This window comes from Lissotriton vulgaris, chromosome 7 (genome assembly GCF_964263255.1).
Source record: "Lissotriton vulgaris chromosome 7, aLisVul1.2, whole genome shotgun sequence".
Taxonomy (NCBI): domain Eukaryota; kingdom Metazoa; phylum Chordata; class Amphibia; order Caudata; family Salamandridae; genus Lissotriton; species Lissotriton vulgaris.
In genome coordinates this window covers 880,489,787-880,505,492 of record NC_141695.1, presented here as the reverse complement: position 1 = coordinate 880,505,492, position 15,706 = coordinate 880,489,787, and the positions used below count along the sequence as shown (strand labels likewise).

At 45.0% G+C, this 15,706-nt stretch overlaps 1 protein-coding gene across 1 annotated transcript in view; it reads right to left on the bottom strand.

The window, feature by feature from the left end:
* ATOX1 (antioxidant 1 copper chaperone) overlaps window positions 1-15,097 on the bottom strand; it is a 100,269-nt gene extending 85,172 nt beyond the window's left edge. Inside the window, exon 1 of the mRNA XM_086931271.1 lies at window positions 14,958-15,097. Within this exon, the coding sequence (XP_086787397.1) occupies window positions 14,958-14,963 (6 nt within the window). The 5' untranslated portion in view covers window positions 14,964-15,097. The remainder of the gene's footprint in view (window positions 1-14,957) is intronic.
* Window positions 15,098-15,706: the final 609 nt, after the last annotated feature.

Sequence of the window (15,706 nt, the reverse complement as noted above, 5' to 3'; positions counted from 1 at the left end):
AAGGAGTGGTGCAAGTCGTACCCAACATGCACGAGCATGGGAGATCTTTAGTGAGTCCCCCCCCCGGGACCACACCGGTTCTTTGTACACAGTCCCTTCTCCAGGCGCTCGACTCAAGCAAGGCGAACCGCTGACTGGAGGGCTGTGCCTCTCTCCCAACACAGTGCACATATGAAACACAGAACAAGTGGGCCATCAGAAATAGTCAGCTGCAAACACCAACAAGCATTGAAAAGGCAATAGGTCTCGCCTTTGTTTAAGCTAAAGCCATTTGCTTTGCTAATAGTATTCTATTTTAATTATTTAGTGTATATTGTGATATGAGCATACATTTGCTCTCCCCTCATCCCTTTCTTCTGCCTCATGCTATTGTAATCCTCACTATACGAAATTAACACACATACTATTCTTCTATTCATTCACTTCCCAAATCTGAAACACTGCTGCTCTTTTCCTACGAACGCTATGCTTTAAACTACTACACAGCTAACAAAATAATTCTAACTACATACAACTGCAACATATCACAAATATACACTGAATAATGCATAACAAGAATACAATACCATTAGCAAAGCAAATGTCTGTAACTTAAACAAAAGCGCGACCTATTGCATTTTCATTTTTTTTAGGCGGAGGAAAGGAAAGAAATAATGAAGCACAATGACAGTGACATGCACATACTCGATGGTTAGGAAAAACAGGGGGTGCAGAGGGAGATTAGAGGGCTTGAACTGAAGGGCGAGGGAGAACACACGGACGCAGATGCAGACAGACGGCTCGTGGTCAAGCTGAGACCTTTAAGAGTATATTAGATTCTGTTCTAGCAGCTGTGATCTTCCAACAAAGAATTCTTCGAGCAAGTGCCAGACAAACAACCCACCCTGCTTAGAACCCGAGATCAGGGCGCCACCATGTTTGAAGAGGACACCTCCACACTAAACACGCTTGCGGCCAAGCTGAACAAAGCCTTTGAGCCTCAAGCGGAGGTATTTTCACCAAGTTATCGCATTCCCAGTCACAAAAAGCACTTCCACGTAATAACAAGAAAAAGAGAAAACATGTCCTGTCGCCTCACCCCACTCCGTACACCAACTCGGTCAGCCTCCTACCCAAACAGCCTGACTCCCCTTCAGGGATCATAGGGGTCTTTTGTTATGAACGGGTGACTGCGCAGCTGCTCCCGAGGCAGCAAAGCCCCTCTGATTTTCATTACTCCCCCCCCCCCCCCCACCCTACATAAAACTGCATTAAAAAAAATGAAGGGCGGTAGTGCACTTGGAGACCATTACATTGAAGCTCTTTGCTGAATTCAAGGAGAAAAGGAAAGTGCAGTGGGCAATACGTGCTATCAGGGCAACCCCTATGTCAGCGACTTCCAGCCTGGCTCAGCTGCGCCAAACTTCCAGCATTCAACCCTTCCGGGAAACTTACAGAACACTGCAGTTTAAAAAACGTGAAAATACTCTGCACCCATGGAAAGCATCCTTCCTCCTTAGAACTCTCAAGCTTTCTTTGCAATACTGCTCGATTGATACATACATAGGTTACTTGCCACATACATCATGGTTTGGTTTTTTTTGCAGTTATTTTTTATATAGCGCGAACTCGACCCGCAGATATAGGGGCGCTCTACAAGATCACCAGTTGAATTGTAGACACATTAATTTTTTAGGCACGGAGGGATTTGTTCAGCTTCCCAGGATGTTGAGCCTCGCGCCTAGACACGGACCCGGTTCCTCGGCTTCAAAGTTGGCCGCTCTAGCGGTTAGGCCTCTATTAAAAGCCTCTGCTAGTGACTGCCATTTTATGTACAAATGCATCCAAGTTGGTCCGTCCACCTGTCACTCGACTTCCGTCGGGAAACCGAAACCTGTTCCGAACTCCGATGGTCTCCTTTCGGGGTCGATGTTAAAACATCAACACCAAACCCCGCCAAAGTCCAACTGTTTGGTGAAAGCAGCCACTTGCCAATGCCTAGTGTCCTTATAGTGCCTCTTTACCATTGACTGTTCTATGCGCTTTTGATATATGAACTCTTTTGCTTTAAAAAAACAAGCGCGGCCGCGAAAGAGCTGTAAATAAAAACAAGCATTGATCTCTTGTCTTTATGGGGCCATGTATTTCTAATTAGGAACACATGGCCCCATAAAGATAAGAAAGTGCTTTGTGACAGCAGCAAAGCAGGAAACCCAGTCCGGATCGGAGGCGAAAGGTCATCAACAAAAAACCCTCAATTCCAATGGCAGGCCACCGTTTAGCATAAACTGTGACGCCACCCAATCTAAATGAGGGGCGGCTTCAAGCCCTCTTCTCAAACTCCTTGTTCACAATAAATCTTGCCGAGCGAGCAGCACATGCTCTGCAATGCTAGGAGAGACCTAAAAAGGGTGCCTGATCTCTCTCCCAACAAGCGCATGTTTTGAGCACAGAACAAGCAGGCAATCAGGCACACCCTGGGGTGAGCTAAGTGCCGTTGCCGTACACACAAGGACTGGATCCCAACATCCCTTGAAGGACATATTCTAGGTAGCAGGCCACCACAATAATGCAGATAACAAAGTGGCAGTCCCTCCTGCAATCAGTAGGCAAACACAGCAAAGCAGTTAGCAGAGTGGCAGTTCTTTCTGACAGTACAGCAGTCCTTCTGGAATACGCAGATTTAGAGACAGCTGTGTTTAGGTACAAGTCCAACAAATGGTCTGATTAGAGAAGGTCAGGGACCCAATACTTGTGCCCAAAAGTGCCCCTTGATGTGTGGGTTACTTCAAGAGAACCCTCTGAAGTGCACGTCCCCTTTCAGTCCAGTCCTGTCTGCCAGCCTCGCTACAGGGGTAAATAATCCCTTTGTGTGAAGACAGGGCATTACCTATTCAAGTGAAGTGCTACCTCCTCTCATGCCTCCTACCCAGGATGACCCATCCGTATGCAGATTGCAGATGCAGTGGAGTGTTCTGTATTGTGGCTGTCAGAGGGAATGCACAAGTGTAGCTGTCATCCCAGACGTGTATTGGAGACAGGCTGTAACGCACAAGGAGCAGCAAGTGCAGAGAAATGTTCACTTTGTAAAAGGGGAATTTCTAAAATTGTAAAGTTAAATCCAGCCTGACCAATAAGTAGGATTTATTTCACCATTTCAAACATATGAAACATCAATAAGCTACTCCTCTCTAATCAGGAATTACAGCTTGCAAAGCATTAAGGAATTCATAATGCTACCACATAAGAGAGGTAGACCTCAGAGTAGTGAAAAACAAAAAAGGCTGTTCATCACTACCAGGACAAGCAAAACATAAAACGGTACATGGCCTACATTTTACTCACAGAGCACCCTGCCCTTAGGAATACCTACGGCTTACCTTAGGGGTGACATAGGTAAAAAAAAAATGTTTAAAGGGGAGCTTAAGGCTCAGCAAGTTGGTATAAATGCCACGTTGAAGTGGCAGTAAACAGAGCACACAAGCCCTGCAGTGGCAAGCCTGAGACAGGTTTTGAAAGGCCACTTCTGTGGGTGGCATAATTAATGCTGCAGCCCACAAGTAGCATTTACCTTACAGGCCTAGGGTATATGGTGCACCACTTTACAAGGGACTTAGAAGAAAATTAATTATATCAATCACGTATACACCAATTACACACATTTTGTTACACACCTACCTCAGCTGGAAGCAGGTGCCCTATCAGGTCAGCAGGAAGAAAGTGACCGAATCTGGAGCAGGTACGCCACAGCCTAGAGAAAGCTGCAGGCTTGGTGGACCGGGGGTGGGTGGGAGGGGTTGGGGGGACTACAGTTCCCAGGAGCCAGTGCGGCACGTCGCATGCGTGCACCGGAAGTAATGACCTCCAATAACGCCGAGGGTTATGAAAGCCGGGTGTTGAGAAGCCTTGGCGCAGATTATCCTGTTCCCTAAGCGTGCAGTCGGGAGAAGTGACTGCGCATACCAGCCTGGTGCGGTAAGGGTGTCAGTGACACCGTCCTCTCGTTTTTCGTTCGGTGTCTCAGTCCTTGATGCCGTTTGAGTCGACAGAAACAGTTCGCAGTCTTTTCTAGACAATTACTCAATCTCCTCCTTGTGTAAAAAAGGGTTCTCTGAAACCCCCCTGTATCTTTGACTTTGCTAACAGAGAAGGAACCTAAGTGTGTTCATTTCACAAGCACTTTCATATATCTTGATATAGAAACTATTGGACTTACCAGGTGGTATATTGGCTGTTTGTTGATTATCAAATACAAATTGTTTACCAGTGACATCATTACAAAGACTATGATTTATGGCATTATGAAGCTAATAATGCTCCGCAATCTCTCAGTCGCATAATCCGTTGTGGATTCAGTTCAGTATATTTATGTTCAATGTTGGTTTTTTTTGTTTGTCTTATGTAGCAAGGGCTCTGAAGAGGATGAACCTAGAGACCACCTTTCCTCCCTTGTGGTGTGGGACATGGCACCAATATTGGTAGGTTTTCTGTGTAGGAGGACAGAGTCCTATGTTGTTGGGTGATAAGTACTTCAAGGTATAACCTATGATTTGTGTTCACAGTATGATCTGACAAAAGACTTAACTGGTAGGAAGAGAGTTAATCATCCTACGTGCAGTTACTCCCAAAAAGTTTATCTTTTTCTTTACAGGTATATAGGAAGTGGGGTACGGATTTAAACTGGAGAAAAGTAAGTCTAGATATATGTATACCCAGAGCTATAATAAGGTGTTCTTCTTTCCACAGGTCTCCCTCCACGCTGTGCCCTTCCTTTCCTTCCCCCGATTGACCACCTCAAGCTTCCGTGCTAATATGGCATTTCGGAATTGAGGGTGTCAATAAGTGGACCCAGTTAAGCACCGAACCGATCCTGAAAGGCCTCCGAGGGACCTGTGACACATTTAGGTAAGAAGCACATGTTTTTTGGCACTGATTAGCAGTGAGTGCTCAGAGTACTAAAGGCCAACAAAAACAAGGTCACAAAAAGAGGGGGAGGAAGGCAAAACGTTTGGGGTAACCCTGCAGAAAGGGACTTTTCCAAAAGCCACTCATAAGTCTTCTACGGGCCCCCACAGACCCTCATCTGCTTATCAGAAAACTCATATCACGCTCTCAGTCAATCTCAATTGTGTATTAATACGGTCCTCACCTTGCAATCACGGACTGTCTACACTGGCTCTTTGATGGTGTCAGCCTTTGGCAGACAGTAACTAGCCTCACAGGTAGTCTGCAAGTCCTAAGACACAGGCAACTGGTGCTCAAACAGTCACCAGCGGTCAATTCATCCATCAGAAAACTCTTAATAGGCACCCAGATCCTCCACTAATGTGGAGTAACTCCTGATTGACCTTCAGGAAAGTTGAGGCAGAGATTACAGTATTTCAGATAAATCAACTTTAGCCTCAAGCCTCCTAACAGACCACCATAAATTACCTTGTGCCAGTCCTCAAAGAATGCAAGAAGGGCATTCCTACATGAATGCAACTGTTGGCAACCACCATAGGTTGTCACAATGGGTGTCAGTTTGCAACAAAAGGTTTCAAAATTGGCCTAATTGTTAAGGGAGCTTAGAATTACAATGGCAAAAAGTCAGTGAAACTTGTAACAGATGGAACCAGGAGGCCTGTAGTGGACTCTAAGAAAACTTTCCAAATCCTTTAAAGCCCCTAGCTGGACCTCAAAGACACAACTAGACCAGAGCATATACCACTGTTCTTACAGCCTGTCATACTGCTTTGTAGAGAGCCTAAGTTGGCTCTAGTAGCATTTCAGTTAGTGAACACGTTTTTGGGAGAGAGCCTGGTAAACGTGTCACTGCGTTATGCATCTACTGCAAATTATCAGGCTTTGTCAAGACTGATAAAGGTTTTCCAAACTTGCTCAACAGATCACTAAACTTCCTCTGACTAAACAAACAAGCATTGGCATAGCCAATAGGTCTCGCCTTTGGAACCTTGTAATCGAACGTTCAAAAAGTTTGCAGTCTGAAAATAATTTAATCTTGAAATAAAGATAAAACAAGCATTGGCATAGCCAATAGGTCTCGCATTTGGGATCTTATAAGTGTTTAGCCATGCAACAGTTGGTGTTGTTGCACCAAGGATATTCTGCTGCATAACTAAATACTCATAGGGTCCAAAAAGCGAGACCTATTGGCTATGCCAATGCTGGGTTGTTTTTTGTTGCCGTTTTGTTTAAGTTGCCAGATCTACAATAGGTGGACATGGTGTTTGTTAACAGTTCTTTGCATCAAGTGAACTTGTTTTCATAACTCTGAATGTTGTTTCCATTCTGGTTGTAGGAAGCAGTCATTCCCGGGGGTGTTGGGGCTGCCTAGCTGTGCGCATGCGCCAAACTTTGCAAATGAGAAAAAGCCTGGTGCCGGCGCAATTTACAAGTGTGGAGTGAGTGAGCCCCAAGCAGCATGACTCACTCACACAGGAGTTCATGCACTGCACAGCATACTCAGCATGGTTTAAGGAAACCCGACCCACTCCCTCCCAGGCATCGAACACATTTACCAAGAAACTCTGGAAGAGCCTGCCTGCTGCACTGACGGCTGGTGGTGCGTGTGTGCCTGGTGAAAGCGTGCACTGACGGCTGGTGGTGTGTGTGCCTGGTGAAAGTGTGCTCTGACGGCTGGTGGTGTGTGTGCCTGGTGAAAGTGTGCTCTGACGGCTGGTGGTGTGTGCGCCTGGTGAAAGCGTGCTCTGACGGCTGGTAGTGTGTGCGCCTGGTGAAAGTGTGCACTGACTGCTGGTAGTGTGTGTGCCTGGTGGAAGCGTGCACTGACGGCTGGTGGTGTGTGTGTGTGTGTGTGCCTGGTGAAAACGTGCACTGACGGCTGGTGGTGTGTGCCTGGTGGAAGCATGCTCAGACGGCTGGTAGTGTGTGACGGCTGGTAGTGTGTGACGGCTGGTAGTGTGTGACGGCTGGTGAAAGTGTGCACTGAAGGCTGATAGTGTGTGCCTGGCGGAAGCGTGCACTGACGGCTGATAGTGTGTGTGCCCGGTGAAAGCGTGTACAGACGGCTGGTGGTGTGTGACGGCTGGTAGTGTGTGTGCCTGGTGAAAGCGTGCACTGATGGCTGGTGGTGTGTGTGGCTGGTGGAAGCATGCACTGACGGCTGGTGGTGTATGCCTGGTGGAAGCGTGCACCAACGGCTGGTAGTGTATGTGCCTTGTGGAAGCGTGCACTGACGGCTGGTGGTGTGTGCATGGTGGAAGCATGCACAGACGGCTGGTGGTGTGTGGCGGCAGGTAGTATGTGCGCCTGGTGAAAGTGTGCGTGCCTGGTGAAAGTGTGCACTGGCGGCTGGTAGTGTGTGTGCCTGGTGGAAGCGTGCACTGATGGCTGGTGGTGTGTGTGCCCGGTGAAAACGTGTACCGACGGCTGGTGGTGCGTGTGTGCCTGGTGAAAGCGTGCACTGACGACTGATGGTGTGTGTGCCTGGTGGAAGCAAGAGTATTCACAGTGATCGAAGACACAAATGAAACTGACAAAGAGAAGGGGGGAGTGCGAGCAGAGGAGCATGATAAACAGCTAGAAGACACAAATGAAGCAGACTAGGAGGGAGAGGGAAAACGGAGGTGGGTAGTGCAAGCAGAGGAGCCCGATTACAGCAATAAAAACACAGATGGCAGCTGTGCACGAGCTCGTGAACGCAATCTGTAGGCCAGCAAAATCCTCTGGTGGCACTTTTAAAAGCCACTTACTAAATGTCTCGAAGAAACAGCTATGCGCGGTCTCAGACGAGACCTACAAATCAACGGTGGAAAAAAAGGTAAATAGAGAACGAGAAAGTAACCCATAAGTAAGTAGCATCTGACAGTATGAAAGCTTTTATGGTCCAGATCTTTTAGCGGAAATACATTAATAGCACCAAAGGAACAGCCAAAAACTGCGGCCTTAAGGATGCCGTGGACTCTATTTCATTTATGTCGGGGGGGAAACAAGAAAACATTTATGTTTTAGATGTTTTATGCTAGCAAATAAAATAGTATTGCGAGGGCCATCCATACGCGCGAAACGCATTCTGTAGATGATCATACACGATGAAGGGCCTAAAAAAGGGAGGGGTCACTTGGAAGAAGGCAAATACCGTGCTCGTTGCCAGCCTTCCAGCTGCTGGCTAAATAGCAGCCGTTGTTATGTTTTGGGTTTTAGTGAACAACCGGAAGCAGAGTGGATGAGCTGAGATTTTTACATGGCACCTGCTTTTTCCTCCCAGATCCCAGCAGATGCGTTAATGAAGCCAACAACTGGTAGCCAACAAGAGACTCTGCAAAAGTAAGTCAAGAGAAGGACCACATGACAAGACTCCGATGTAGGAAAGAGGGCTAGACGAGAGCAGATCGTCATTAATAAAGCAAGGGTTAGAGCAGGGAAACGACGAGCGTCTACGAATAAGTTAAGAGGGGACGCAGAGAAAGCGGAAGCAGGGAAAAAACACACACAGCGTTTCCCTTGTGGTAGCGAGCAGGGGCACCATCTGTTTGCAAGATAATTACAAACAGATGTTGCCAAAGCTCGCTCCTGCAAGGGAAACGCCAAACATGCACGCAATGCAATACAAAACGTGCACTTTTTTGCCAAAAAAGCGGATTGATTCCAAAAGGCCCCCTACTGGGGTGGAGGAAAGTTCCCCATCTTTGGTCTCAACTATAGAAAAAAGTTTATTCAGGGTCTGCTAACACTTGAAAGTCCTGGATCTCCAAGTGTGAATCATAATTGAACATAAAGGGTCTCAAATAGCTGGACCTATAAATATTCTAGAAAGAGGAATAATAATACAAACATTGCAATATTGATGATACATCATCCTGAATCTAGGCACTGAACATCCTCTAGGTGCTTTGATTTCAGCCAGCAGGGGCCATTCCAACTGACAGGCCCCCCTCGTAGTGACAGGTGGGGAAGGAGACTCTCGAGCTCGAGATGCCATATATGTAATGTACAGACTCCAAAAGTTTTAGGACGATTCCTGGGAGGCAACAATTCACTATACACTTATGTTTGAGTATTACAATACAACATGTCTCTGGACCATTGTGCCAAGGTAGGAGGGGGACCACGCAACCAATGTATTGCAAGGACGCGCTTAGCAAATAATAGGGCCATGTCAACCAAGCGCCTGACTAGTTTATGCAGTTTCTTGGAATAGCCAAGCAAGGCCAACAAGGGGTCAGGGTTGAGGGTTCCTTGTATGACCTCACTTATTTCGTCAAAGACCTGTAGCCAAAAGGTCGCAATAGTGGGGCACAACCAGGCTAGGTGTATAAAGTCAGCCTCACTCATCCCGCATCTTTCACAGTCAGCTGTCTCTTGTAGCCCACATCTGCGTAACCGCACTGGTGTATGGTATATCCTGTTAAGGAATTTAAATTGTTTGAGGCGGTGTCGGCCATTGAGAGAGATTCGCTTAGTAGCGTTGCAACAATATGTCCACATGTTGTCATCTATCATGATCTCTAGGTCAGCCTGCCATTCAAGCCTAGCTTTTGTGTACATATGTCCCCGGAACTCCATGGTTCTAGAATAAATCAGAGATACCAGTCGCTTCGGGAAGCTGGCTCGAACTAAAGTTGTGAAGGAGTGTACTTCTGGGGGTAAATTGTATCTTTTCTTGCCAGATATTACTGAGAGGATAGGCCTAGAATGTTATTACTCACACACAGGGCTTATTTACACAGTTTCAAATCCAGATCAAGACTGTGGGAATATACAGTGTTTTGCCACATACTGAATGGCTTTTGTGAACCTCACTTGGTGGTTAGTGGCACGGCCAAATCATGAGATGACTGGGACATAGAACAGTGAGCAAGTGTCCGATTCTAGATCCAGTGATTAATGTTCCTCTGAAAATGTAAGTCACAAGCAGTAACCCTTACCACTTTTTTGCTTCATCCTATAAATTACATTTTAGGCCACAATTACAAAATGTGAACTGGTTACAAATGTTGGAAACACATCAGTATTCTTAACCGTCAATGCTTTGTTCAAAATTAAAAAATTGGAAGATGAGGAACAGAATTGGGAATTGTGACTTTTGTAAGATTGAGAACGCTATATGATAAATAGTTATGAATTTTAGAAAGGAAATCAGAAAGACAGGTGATCTGTTGTCCCGCTTTGACCTTGAGGTACAGTGGAGTATCATCTATATGATGGTGGTGGGTGACATGAGAACATTTTTTTTGTCATCAAGACTTAACGTATGTGTTAAACCGCAGGTGAAACAGTCAATTCTTCATGGATGCTATAATGTGTGGGTACTAAACTTACATTTTCGCAAGGTAATTGTGTACCTAGGTACCAGGTAAACCAAATTAAAAGGGGCCCGTCGCTCAATAATAAGGTGTGACTATATGACATGTAGTGGATTGGGTTTCACCAGTATATCAAAAGCCATTGCGAGATGCATGAGGATAAGTAGACATTCTTTCTGTAGGTGTACTTACTACAAGTAAACCTACACAAAATCTGATCAGGGTAGTAACTCATGGTGATGTGTGCTCAAGGATAGGGGGAGGATGTGGCCTAACAGCTAGAAGGGTTGACCTCCAAGCTGGGAAATCGGGTTAAAGTTTCTGCAGGGCCGCTCAATAGCTTGTGATTCTGGGCTAATCACTTAATCTCCCAGTGCCTAACAACAATGAAAGTCCGGCTTTAATACAACTGGTGCTCATGTAAAGCACTCCGATACATTCAGGTCAAGTTTGCGCTATATAAAACCCAGGGGGAAAAAAGAAAAAAAAGATCCCTTCATTCCACACCCGCTCCAATTGCGTGCGTGGGGACTATGCACAGAATCCAGATGTGCCTGTTGTGGCATCTCTTAAGCATATTTTATCCACTGTGCTTTGAAATGCTCCCCTATAGCTACTAATTGGTTCAAAATATTTGGTACTATCACCTTTGCCTAAACTGGCTCGACTGAGTGGCACGTTAAATATAGTACAGGAGAAGTGCCAGTATATGTCCATTGATCCACTGTTGGGAATGAGACTGGCGGCTTGCCACAGGGCGAGGGGCAATCCACCTGTGATGGCAGAATGGTTGTAGGACTTAACATACTGTCAGCAGCAGGACACATTATCTTTTGATTCCACCTATGAACAGACTGACATTTGGGATCCACTGCATAACTCTCTTCAGAAAAGGCACACTCACTCCTGGTGGACACCCAGGCTGACAGTGCTAATAAGGCTGTTCTGCTCGCTAACAGCTGTACCTGGTCACACAATAGTGGCTAGTTCCTCCGGGGGTGGCCGGATCATCGGTGGATATTAATGTGGCATATGTGACTGATAGGTCTAGCATTGGATAAACCCTCCCTGTTTCAGGTGGCTAGTTAGCGTGGACGCAGCCCTCTTGGATTGTAAGCGTCAATCTCTACTCGGCCTGGTTCATTTGTTTATGTGAACACTGTATTGCAGGGCATTGTCCGGGGGATTGTGTATGGCAGTGTTGTTTCCATTGTTTTGTTATTCTAAGCTGTTGTATCTACCCACTGAAACTTAAATAAAAATTGCAAGAACAAAAAAAAAACAAAAAAAAGGAGTATACCTTTAGTAAAAACGAGGATAACACACACAATCTTTTGTCCAACTATCTCTCAAGAGCATCGCTCACCACATGTCTATTCACACTTTACTGAATCAGTAAATTGTTACCAAACGTAAATCACAAAACAAAGCATCAATGTTTTTAGTGACTAGCTTGTGCCTTAAAATAAGCAAAAGCATGCCTCAATTGCAAAACCAATTGGATGCACATCATTCTGCACAAGTTCTTAACATTTGATCCAACTTGAGTTATATAGATTGCAAAGGTTTGCTCATTTCTTTAACAAACATATGGTCAATAAAAATGCCTTGTTCAGTTACCAGCTTTTTGTGAGGGATTTCTAACAATTCGAAACTGAATTCACGTGAGTGCTGAATCGCTAGAAACAGGAAGCTTGATCCTGCAATGCTTCATTCTGCCTCGAAGCTGGGAAATCGTAAAATGTTGGAATCGAAAACGCCCTAAGAGGTGATTAGCAAATCATTTACAGCACGTGAAATTCCAACTGGGAGGCTGTTAAGTGGAATGTCTGATCCTCTTAAGTAAATAGGCATTTCTGTTGACTTTGCCAGCATAGCTTTTTGGACACTAGTCTGAAGCTATAGTTGCAAGGGCTTATAAATACAATAACAGAAATGTCTTTATTCCCTAAAGAATTTTCTTATCACTCTAATTGTGCCTTCTTTTGCGATTTTCCCGATTTTACAATCTAGTGATGATGTATTCTCTAAAGGTCAATGTTCGTAATACGTCACGCGTGGTCCTGAAAGGCAGTCAGTGAAACTACCAGTGCATATTTCACAATTACTGCAACATAACAATTGACACCCACAACTTTTTGTAGACATTTTTAGTAGCAAGTTAACCGATTACACAGGTTGAGTTAACTCCCGGGCAACCTAGGTGTCAGTGTGAACTCAGCGAACAGCTGACACCCATCCTGAAAAGGCTACCACTTTTCTATTGACAACCAAACCAATACCATTACATTTTATTTACAGCTCATTAAATGTAAATGGGTTGCAACTCCTGCCGTCAAACACCTAACACGTCAAAGTAATATCAAGCAAGGTCCGCCCCATAGTTGATAATCCGCGGGAAATTATAACTATAAAACTTGTAAACCTATATAAAATACAAATTCAAAGTTCACCTGTTGTGTCGTGAATGCAGGTATGATTTGATTTGTAATCGGTTGAACACATTATAGTGAAGGAAGGACTGACTATTTTTGGGAGGGTAATGCGGGTCTGCAAAGACACCCTAAGGAAGTAAATTGTGGCATTTTGCTTTTTGAAAGTGTGACTATAATTGAAAAGAGAGTGATGCTGTCTAAATAAGGATGTGTTGGCTGGTATGCAAGTCTATTTTATTCACTCAGAGACCGACTCTTTCACTCACCCTAAAACTGATTATTTATAAATCACAAGGGCTCCACCATCCCACCGAAGGATTTAGCCCCCTCCCCAAAAAAAAAAACAGCAACTGCCTTTCCACTCAAAGTGGTAGTCTAAAGTTTAGGGTTGAACAAATTGCCTTTTCAAAATGAAAAAAGGGTTATTTCTTTAACATTAATGTTTTGAGGGGCAATTATTCTAAGTAATTGTTTCTAAACATGAAGTTAAAAACGATCAAGAAAACACCACTACCTTGACGACACTGACATCAGTGAAACAAGGAAAAGGTTTGTCACGTGGACTGTATGTAGACAATGTCGTTATAAGCGAAGTAACATTACTGCCATGTAAGCCATATACAAATTATGGGGCAGATTTATGAGTTCTGGCGCATCTCTGCAAATCAGCAGGGAAGCGCCAGCAGTTCCCTCCTTGCGGCACCACAGATGCGCTGCATTTATAATACGGCGCACCATGGTGCAAGGAAGGGCAGATGCGTGACGCATCTTGTGGTGTACGGGCGGCGCATTGCTGGAGTAGCGTCGCAAGTGCGACGCAACTCCTGCAATGTACAGAGGCCACCCATACATAACATGGTGTGTCACTCCTTACGCCTGCTTCAAGCAGGTGTAAGGATTTGACCCAGCAGCGTCGTAAAACTGACTCCGTGAAATCTTGTAGATTTCACTGCGTCAGTTTCACGGGGCTTTCCTACGAGGGAACGCCCACCCTGCGACAGAACGCCCACATGAAACCTTACGCAGGTTTCATGTGGCGCAGGGCTTTACAACGTGACGCATCTGCCTAGATGCGTCACATTGTAAATAGGTCGCAGGGATGCGCCACGTTTCCGCGCCGTTGCGTAACGCAATGGCGGCGTAAACGTGGCGCAAGTCCGACATAAATCTGCCCCTATGTTTGTATAGCCTACGTACTAAAAAAAGTTCCTCCAAGGTGCATGAAAACTGGTCGCTCAAAGAAAATAAGACACTGAAATTCTAAATATTTGCCTAGGATCACACAATTTGGTCAAGTGACGAACGTGAGCCCATTGTATATATTGCGAACTTTGCCTGACAATATTAGAGCACTTTAGGAAAGCACAACCCCTTGTTACATATTTTTAGGCACAGGGATATTTGGCGATTTGCCCTAAATCACAGGATGTTGAGCTGAGACTGGGAATCAAACCTGCCTCAGCTCCAAGGTCTGCAACTCTAGATGCTAACCACATCTACCCACCACATAAAAACATTCATCATTTTAAATCAATGTTACACTAGATATATAAAATAAAATAAAAAGTCGGGAAAAAAAAGCACAACTTGAAGCGTAATGGAAGGCTGTGTGACTTATTTTATGTCAATATTGTCAGCTTCCTTTGTCTTAACAAAACAAGCACTTAGGCACTTGCAAATCCCAAAAATCTCGCCTTTTGGGCTTATTGTATTTGCCAAGGTTTTAGGCGAGGCTTCACAGCACTGCTGATGCTCAACATCATGGCAAAGGGGGGGGGGGGGGGGGGGGGGGGGGATGATGCGACTTTTACCCCCCCTTATTCTGTTAAAAAACTGCTAATCAGTACAACAAAAAGTTGTTCCACAAAAGACAGCAATGGAAGCTCTAAAAGCAAGGCAAAGAGAGAGATGGTAAGTAAGGAGACTGTGATCCAAGAGAGGGACTAAGACAAGACTGGCAAACTGTAATACGGAAAGCCATTGAATAAGAAGCAATCAAATGACAGTGGGAATACATGGGCATTTGCCTTTCTGCAGAACCCAGAGGGTTCCGGCTCGATTTAGGTGTACGTGTGTTGCATATCTGAATGCAATAACAAAACGCGCAGAGAAGATTAAAAATACCTTCTGGGTGGCACACTATGGCAATTACAGTAATGTAGTTTACGTTTTAAGTCAAGCCTATAATTATACAGACCACGCCCCCTTTAGAGACACTCCTACAGTTTTTTCACCCCACTTACAGCACTGATCCCTCCATCCCAAAACCACTCACCGGCATCTCTCTGTCTCTTTCTCTCCACAGCACACACCGAATCTGTTCTTACGAGCTCGACAGAATAAATAGAACAACAAATCCCATTCCACCTCACTTCCGCTTCCGACGTCTCGCTGATGGAGTTCACTGACCACGCCTTCATATCCGGGAACTGCGTTCCTTCGTGCCGCTGCACTTACTGTTAAAGACACTCAGGAATACGTCAAACCGCGGCCATTTTAGAGCTTATTGTTGAACCCAGTGAGACGGCACGGTGAAGCGGAGCAGTCACGGCCGTGACCCGATGTACGTTCCACATAGCGTCAGCATTCTGTCAACCACCGTCGTTAGGCTGGTTTCGCCTTCTTTTTGTAATTATATTCACCCTCTTAAAAACAACGTTTCCATAAACTCCCCACCGTTTGTAAACCGACTTCACATTATGGTGTCATCTCTAAGGGACATCGAAATGCCAAAAGTTATTGTTCTTTGATCGTTAGCTCTAGACTTTCTAATTAAAAACACAGTGAAAGCGCTTTGTTCCGCACCAAAGCAAAGCCCTGCAAGAAATCCTAATGTGTCAATAAATGCAGAACTTTTTTCCATATGCCATTGTAATTAAGCTCAGCCTAATTTCTTGCGTTCGGTATTGATACAAGCCTCAACGTCCAATTAAAAAAAACCTCTGTCCCTTATACGATATGGTCCCTTCTATCAAACAAGGAGTTGTATGCCTCCCCCTAGGTTCGCCTTTAAGAGATCTAGCA